The 9,047-nt window shown below is 37.4% G+C and overlaps 1 protein-coding gene across 1 annotated transcript; it reads left to right on the top strand.

Annotated features, from left to right (window-relative positions):
• Positions 1–299: 299 nt before the first annotated feature.
• On the top strand, positions 300–1,235 carry LOC118855096 (olfactory receptor 14I1-like). Its single transcript, XM_036765215.1, has one exon. It carries the CDS (start codon positions 300–302, stop codon positions 1,233–1,235), a length of 936 nt encoding a protein of 311 aa, XP_036621110.1.
• Positions 1,236–9,047: the final 7,812 nt, after the last annotated feature.

Raw genomic sequence — 9,047 nt, 5'->3', positions numbered from 1 at the left:
TTAATTTTGTAGTGGCATTATTCACTTTCCTAATGTTCATCCTGCTCCTTTGGTCATTCTGCAGAGCTAAGTATTTAAAACTCTGTTCCAGAAATGTTGGAAGCATCTACTACAAGCTCTGCCTTTATCTGGTTTTGTCATTCAAATATAATCTATTTCTGATTTTGTTCATTTTAATGTGACAGAATAGTTTTCAAGTTCCTTTTGAATAACTCTTTTAATTCCTTCTTCTTTCCAACACTGTTTCTGCTACTCATGGTGTGATTTTATTTTAGTTAACTTACAGCTCAGCGGCAGGGATGGGCAACTTCTCAATCATCACAGAATTCCTCCTCATGGAGTTTTCCAGCAGGCGGGAGCTGCAGGTCTTACATGCTCTTCTGTTCCTATCAATTTACCTGGCTGCCCTGATGGGCAATCTTCTCACCGTTGCTGCAATTATTACTGATCCACAACTTCACTGCCCTATGTATTTTTTTCTGATCAACTTATCCGTACTGGATATCTGTACTGTCTCAGTCACTCTTCCTAAATTTATTGTGAATTCCTTGTCTGGCACTCAGTCCCTGTCCCTTCTTGGCTGTGCTGCTCAGGTCTACTTTGTTCTCTGTTTTTCAGCAGCGGAGTTTGCTTTGCTTGTGGCAATGTCCTACGACCGCTTTGTGGCCATCTGCCAGCCCCTTCACTATGGCATCATCATGACACCAGCACGTTGTGTCTGGGCAGCAGTTGGCTCATGGCTCAGTGGGCTTATTTATTCAGCTCTACACACAGGGAACCTATTCCGCCTCCCCTTCTCAGGATCCAATTTGATCCACCAGTTTTTCTGTGATGTCCCTCACATCTTGGAAGTCTCAGTCTCTGGTGTGTTTAATACTGAATTTGAATTAATTGTAGCAAGTTTGTTCTCTTTGTTATTCTGCTTTGCCTTTTTAATTGTATCATATGCTCGCATATTCTGCAGCGTGCTCAAGATTCCTTCTGTGGAAGGACGCTACAAGGCCATTTCAACCTGCTCCCCTCAATTGATGATCCTCATCTTATATCTCATTTCTGTAATGATTGCAGGCCTCAGCGGCACATCAGACACATCTCCTATACAGAACCTTTTAATTGCAATGACCTATACAATATTGCCTCCACTGATGAACCCTTTCATCTACAGCCTAAGGAACCAGAAAGTCACAGCTGCCATGAGCAAGATGATCAAGAGGATTTTATTTCACCATCCTTGAAAACCTAAAAAACACCTGAAGAATATATACTTGGGCAGCAATATGTTCAAAGTGATAGATGAGGTTGCCTAACAGGGAGAAATGGTACCAAAAATACCACTCAGGAAAACAGATCCTTAGATGAAATGTTACATAGGATGGAATGAATCCATCATTTATTTTAGAATAACATAGACCTATTCTACAAGTGGCTGTTGTCCGTAGTAGAATTATTATGACACCAGCCCCCATCATCTTGGGCAACAGTGCCATCAGAAAAATGGATGGATCACTCGTTGATCCCTAGAATATCAGGAGATAAGCTTAACCAAAAGTGGCTATCAGGATGGTTCAATTGTTTCTCCCCCCAATATGAATCTTGCCTTGTCAGTTGCATACTTTTGCTTCCACTCATCTTCCTGATGGTAATGATCTTCTCCTTTTTTGTATGTTGAAGGTGTATTCATCTTTCCAAACACACATGTATATCTACACACGTATACGCACATATATACTCATACATACATATCTGTGTAGTTGTGTGCATGTGTGTGTGCGTGTGTGTGCGTGTGTGTGTGTGTGTGTGTGTGTGCGCTTTAGTTCCCTCAGTGGGACTCTTTGTTCCTAAGTTTGCTCATTTGTAAAATGAGGGTGTTCGTCTTGATGACCACTATAGTTCCTTCATCTCAATTTTGATGCTCTGATTTTTCACAAAATTTTTCCTCATCCATCAAGTTGGAATTAATCATCTTTACACCTAATTTTATAGATTATTTGTCTTTTTATGTGCTTATTACAATTTATTTTGTATTAGATCTAAAAGTATAAATGCCTTATGTCTTCTGGTGGATTCTCTATTCCTTTTCCAATAGCATATAGTTACCTTAGTTGGTAAAAAAAATGGCACTCTTGAAGTGATCATACATATTCCAATTGAAACAGTTTGATATTACAATCATGTAAAATATAGTGATTGGTTCTAGTCCAGGGGAAATGTCTGCTGAGAAATTGAAAAATACAGCCACCTCAGGGGATAATTTATTTATTCTCATTAAGACCTAGTTAAATCTTTGATGACAAAGACCATTTCATTTTTACTTTTATATCCTTAGCATGGGTTATTTTGCATACAGTACGTGCTTCAAAAATTATTCTTTATTAAATTCGAGTTTCTTGAACAAGAATCCTTCCCTTAACTTTCTATTTTTCTAACACCTAGCATAGCATCTCTTTCTTAGGAGGCAATTTATGAAAATTTGTTCAATTGAAAATCTGGGAGAGAGAGAGGGAGAGGGAGAGAGAGAGAGAGAGAGAGAGAGAGAGAGAGAGAGAGAGAGAGAGAGAGATTGCAATAGGAATAAATGGATGAATGATTTTATAGAGAAAAAAAAAAAACATTCCTTACATGCTCACTTTTATGCATTTTAAAATGGTAGAGATTGCTAGAGATACATGGCAAAGTAAATACAGGAACTTACCTGAGGTCTTCCAAAATCCCCTCCAAAGAACTTTAAAAAGATGTGTAAAATTAAATTCTAGAGTAGCATAATCAATAAAAGGTCAAGATAAGAGAATTTTCCAGTCCAACATAATTTAAGAGGTTGGCAGTAAATGTCTGTTTCAGCAGATTGATGGTCAGGCCTGGAGTGCAGTGCAGTGTAGACTACACCCTGAAAAGCTAACAGTGGGCCATGAAAGTGGCTGCATTATTTTTAGGTTTAGGGGCAAGAACTCACTATTTAACAAAAATTTCTGGGAAAACTGGAAAGTATTTGGTCAGTAACTAGGTGTAGAGCAACATCTCACATCATATACAAAAATAAAGTGAAAATGAGTACATGATTTAGACATAAAGGTTGGTATCATAAGTGAATTATGGGAGTATGGAATATTTTACCTCTCAGATCTTTGGATAAGGAAAGAATTTATGACCAAATGAGGTAGAGAGCATTATAGAATGTAAAATGAACAACTTTAATTATATTAAAATAAAAAATTGTCCAATTAGAACCAACATAGCTAAGGTTAGAAGGAAAGCATGAAAGTGGGTTAAAAATTACAGCAAATTTCTCTGTTAAATGCCTCATTTCTCAAATTTGTAGAGAAATGAGCCAAATTTGTAAGTCATTCCCCAATTGATAAATGGTCACTATTGATTAAGAAAAGCAACTCTGAGGTATAATTTCATAACTATCATATTTACTAATATGACAGAAAAGGAAAGTGATAAATGTGGCAGTGGTTATGGAAAAAATATTACACCAATGCACTGTTGGGTGAAGCTGTGAAGTAGTCCTACCATGCTAGAGAGTAATTTGGAACTATGCCCAAAGGGACATAAAACCGTACATGCTCTTTGCCCCAACATTGTGCTATAAGATGTGATGAGCAGGAAGATTTCAGAAAAGCCTGTGAAGGCTTATATGAACTGCTGCAAAATGAAGTAAGCAGAAGCATAACATTGTATTCAGTAATAGTAATATTGTAAGATGATCCACTGTGAATGATTTACTATTCTCAGCCATTCAATGACTAAGAATTAAAAGGAAAAGTGCTATCTACCTGCATAGCAGAACTGATGTGGTCTAAATGCAGATCAAACTCTATTTATTTTACTTCCTTTATTTCTCTTGTTTTGTTTCATTATTTGTGGGAATTTTTGGCTGTGTTTTCTTTTGCAACATGGCTAATACGGAAAGAAATTTTGCCTTACTGCACATGTATAATCCATGTCAAATTGCTTGCCTTTCCAGGGTGTGGCTGGGGACAGATGGAGAGAGTGAGATAATTTGGAACAATTTTTTAAATGTTAAATATGATTATTACAATTAGTTTGAACAAAAAGTTTGTGGCTGAATTTTGTATGAAGGGGTGATTCTAAAAAGCAAACAAAATCAGGTATGAAAAGGTAAAAAGGAGCAATTATCTCATAAAAAAACCCAAATTAAAACCATGGAAGCAGACAGGGGTGGGGAGATGATAATAGTGGAACCTTACTCTCCTCTGGGTTGAAGAGGAAACAGAGTGTACATGTGAAGAGGTTTGGAAGTCTTGTCAACTTATAGAAAGGTGAAAAAATTGGGGGATAGGGTGGGAGAGGGGCTTTTAAGAGGATGTATAGAATAAGATTAAAAGGGGAAAGTTGAGGCGGAGCCAAGATGGCAGCTGGTAAGCCGGGAATAGCATGAGCTCCCTACCGAGACCCTCCAAAAACTTATAAAAAATGGCTCTGAACCAATTCTAGAGAATGGCAGAACCCACAAAACAGTAGAGGGAAGCAGGGCTCCAGCCCAGGACAGCCTGGATGGTCTCTGGGTGAGGTCTATCCCACACAGAGCTCGGAGCTGGGAGCTGGGAGCTGGGAACGGAGTGGAGCAGAGCCCAGCCTGAGCGGCATGGACCATCCAGACCAGAAGCCAGGTGGATGGGGCCCTAGCGCCCTGATTCAGTGAGCTGCGGCAGTTACGAGACTTCTCAACCCACAAATACCAAAGACTGTGGAGAAGGTTAGTGGGAAAAGCTGCGGGAGTAGAAGCAGTTCGCGGTTCGGCTTCCAGCCCCAGGGGCAGTGGAGGTGGGGCAGCTACAGCTGTTGTTACTTCTGGCTCCAGGCCCACCTGGTGGGAGGAATTAAGTGGTGGATCAGAGCAGGGGTGCACAGCCTGCCTAAGATCTAAGCCCAGTTCGGGTTGGGGGTTCTTGGGGAAGGAGCAGTGTGGGTCTGACAAGCTGGCACCTCCCCCCCAAACGTGAAACATAGAACTCGTTAGTCTACAAGCAGTCATACCCCACTGAAAAACTCAAGGGTCAAGTTAGTTGGCTGGGAATATGGCCAGGCAGTGAAAACGCACCCAGATTCAGTCTCAGACTTTGGATTCTTTCTTTGGTGACAAAGAAGACCAAAACATACAGACAGAAGAAATTAATAAAGTCAAAGAGCCTACAACAGAAACCTCCATGAAAAACAGGAACTGGTCCCAGGCCATGGAAGAGCTCAAAAAGGAGTTGGAAAAGCAAGTTAGAGACATAGAGGAAAAATTGGGAAGAGAAATGAGAAGGATGCGAGAAAACCATGAAAAACAAGTCAATGACTTCCTAAAGGAGACCCTAAAAAATACTGAAAAATACACTGAAGAAAACAAAACCTTAAAAAACAGACTAACTGAAATGGCAAAAGAGCTCCAAAAAGCCAATGAGGAGAAGAATGCCTTGAAAGGCAGAATTAGCCAAATAGAAAAGGAGGTCCAAAAGACCACTGAAGAAATTAGATTGGAGCAAGTGGAAGGTAGTGACTTTATGAGAAATCAAGATATTATAAAACAGAACCAAAGGAATGAAAAAATGGAAGACAATGTGAAATATCTCCTTGGAAAAACCACTGACTTGGAAAATAGATCCAGGAGACATAATTTAAAAATTATTGGACTACCTGAAAGCCATGATCAAAAAAAGAGCCTAGATATCATCTTTCAAGAAATTATCAAGGAGAACTGCCCTGATATTCTAGAGGCAAAGGGCAAAATAGAAATTGAAAGAATCCATCGATCACCTCTTCAAATAGATCCCAAAAAGAAATCTCCCAGGAATATTGTCGCCCAATTCCAGAGCTCCCAGATCAAGGAGAAAATACTGCAAGCAGCCAGAAAGAAACAATTTGAGTATTGTGGAAACCCAATCAGAATAACCCAAGATCTGGCAGCTTCTACATTAGGAGATCGAAGGGCTTGGAATGAGATATTCTGGAGGTCAATGGAGCTAGGATTAAAACCAAGAATCACCTACCCAGCAAAACTGAGTATCATGTTCCAAGGCAAAATATGGATTTTCAATAAAATAGAGGACTTTCAAGCTTTCTCAGTGAAAAGACCAGAACTGAATAGAAAATTTGACTTTCAAACACAAGAATCAAGAGAAGCATGAAAAGGTAATCAAGAAACGGAAATTGCAAGGGACTTACTAAAGTTGAACTGTTTTGTTTACATTCCTACATGGAAAGATGATGAGTATGATTCATGAGACCTCAGTATTAGGGTAGTTGAAGGGAATATGCATATATATATGTTTATGTATATATATATGTGAATGTGTATGTATGTATGTATCTATGTGTATATGTATGCATGTGTATGTATGTATATATATATGTGTGTGTATATATATATACATATATATATATATATATATGTAAAAGAGATAGAGCAGACACAGGGTGAGTTGAAGATGAAGGGAAGATATCTAAAAGAAATAAAATGAAATTAAGGGATGAGAGAGCAACATACTGAGAGAGGGAGATAGGGAGAGATAGAATAGGGTGGATTATCTCGCATAAAGGTGGCAAGAGGAAGCAGTTCTGTGGGAGGAGGGGAGAGGGCAGGTGAGGGGGGAATGAGTGAACCTTGCTCTCATCAGATTTGGCCTGAGGAGGGAATACCATACATACTCAGTTGGGTATCTTACCCCACAGGAAAGAAGAGGGAGGAAGATAAAAAACAAAAATAAAAGGAGGGGGATGATGGAGGGGAGGGCAGATGGGGGTGGAGGTAATCAAAACAAACATTTTGGAAAGGGGACAGGGTCAAGTGAGAAAATTCAATAAAGCGGGATGGGTTGGGAAGGAGCCAAATGTAGTTAGCCTTTCACAACATGAGTATTGTGGAAGGGTTATACATAATGATACATGCGTGGCCTAGGTTGAAGTGCTCGACTTCTTAGGGAGGGTGGGTGGGAAGGGAAGAGGGGAGAGAATTTGGAACTCAAAGTTTTAAAAACAGATGTTCAAAACCAAAAAAAAAGTTTTTGCATGCAACTAAAAAATAAGATACACAGGCAATGGGGTGTAGAAATTTATCTTGCCCTACAAGAAAGGAAGGGAAAAGGGGATGAGAGGGGAGGGGGGTGATAGAGGGGAGGGCTGACTGGGGAACAGGGCAACCAGAATATATGCCATCTTGGAGTGGGTGGGAGGGTAGAAATGGGGAGAAAATTTGTAATTAAAACTGTTGTGAAAATCAATGCTGAAAACCAAACATGTTAAATAAATAAATTTAAATAAAAAAAACTGGAAGTTGAAAAAAAATGTATAAGCAAGGAAACTACATCTGCTAGAAGGTACCATAGATTATGAACTAATATCAATACTAAGCATATATGCAGGAAATATTAAATGAATTAGAGGAGTTAATATGAAGTAAAATTATGCTAGTAGGGAACTTCAACTTTTACCTGTTAAATTAACCCTTAACCACAGAATAAATAAGAAGGTTTTTAAGGAGATGGATAGAGTTTTAGAAAAGTTAAATGTGATAAACATCTAGAGAAATGGAATGAAAATGGAAAGGAATATACAATTGATAACTTTAGCAAAATTGGAGCACAAAAATAAACTCACATAATTCATCAGTATTTTTGTATATTACCACCAAAATACCAGCAGGACAAGGCAGGAAGAGAAAAAGCTTTTAAACTAGCTGTAGATAATATAAAATGCTTGGTAATCTACATACCAAGACAAACCCAAGGACAATGTGAACAAAATTACAAAATAAAACACAAGATAAACTTCGTAAACAGATGAAGACAGATCAAATCAATGGGAAATACATTAATTGCTCATGAGTGACTCAAGTCAATATGATACAAATGACAATTCTAATTAAGTTAATTTATTTACTGCCATAATCAATCAACTAACAAAGAATTATTTTATACATGGAGAGAAAACAATAAGAAATTCCAAGTGGAAGAAGAGAAGGTGGAGAATATGAAGGGAATAATGGAAAAAATGTGAGGGAAAAATATCTACCAGGGCCATATTTTAAGCTATATTATGAAGCATTAATAAAAAAAAACTATCTGGCACTGGCTAAGAAAGAGTATAGGAATAGTTGAATACAACTGGTACCCAAAACTATAGCAAATGGCCATAATAATACTGTGTTTGACAAATGTAATGTACATAATTGCAATATTTGATGGTGATCAACTGTGTAAAACTTAGCTTCTATGATCAACACAATATAGAAATACAATTTCAAAGGGAACATGATAAAATGTACTACAAACCTACAAAGAAAAGTGATGAATTTTAAGTATAAATTGAAGCATAATTTTCCAGTTTCTTTATTTTTTTCTAAATTTTTAGGTGTTTGGTTTTGTGACATGCCTAATATGGAAGAAAAATATTTTACGTGACTTCATGTCTATGATTGATATCATATATTTGGTATTCTCAATGGAAAATGAAGCTTTTCGAGAGAAGGAGAAAATTAGGAATTCAAAATTTTAATAAAATTTATGCTAAAAATTTAAAATGTAATTTAAATATTTAACATATAAATTACATAACTGAAGTATATAATGATATAATACCAGATTGTTGTTTTTAGGACCAATTCCCTTGGGCATGTGCAAATGGATGTAATGATGGACCACCATGATCTCTGAAGGAAGAATATTGTTAGACGCACAGAGAATAATGAAGAGACATTTCAGCAGCATGAATAAAGTGTGGCAAAAGGGAATCAATGACTTTTTATAAGAAATATGTATGGGTGTGTGTATGTGTGTATAATTTATGATTTCTTTAATGCATGGGCCAATTCTCTTGTCCCTTGGAGTAATAGACTTTCGCCCAGACAAAAAACTGGCAAATTCTTTTGTATCTGTCTCTTCTTTATAGCTCATTACCTGATTGTTTCACTAATTGGATTAAAAAGAGAGGATGTATCATTCATCACAACATTTTTTGTGTGTCTACATAAATGACCCATTTTAGGTATCTGATGAAATTTTATGTTATGACAATGAATTGAATTGAAAATATAAATAATGTGA

The sequence above is a fragment of the Trichosurus vulpecula genome, chromosome 6 (genome assembly GCF_011100635.1).
Source record: "Trichosurus vulpecula isolate mTriVul1 chromosome 6, mTriVul1.pri, whole genome shotgun sequence".
In the NCBI taxonomy this organism is placed as follows: domain Eukaryota; kingdom Metazoa; phylum Chordata; class Mammalia; order Diprotodontia; family Phalangeridae; genus Trichosurus; species Trichosurus vulpecula.
Note: the sequence above shows the minus strand (reverse complement) of the source record. Positions and strands in the feature narration are given on the sequence as shown.

Coding starts and splice junctions, on each gene's coding strand:
- LOC118855096 (XM_036765215.1), top strand. CDS start 300: ATGGGCAACTTCTCAATCATCACAGAATTCCTCCTCATGGAGTTTTCC.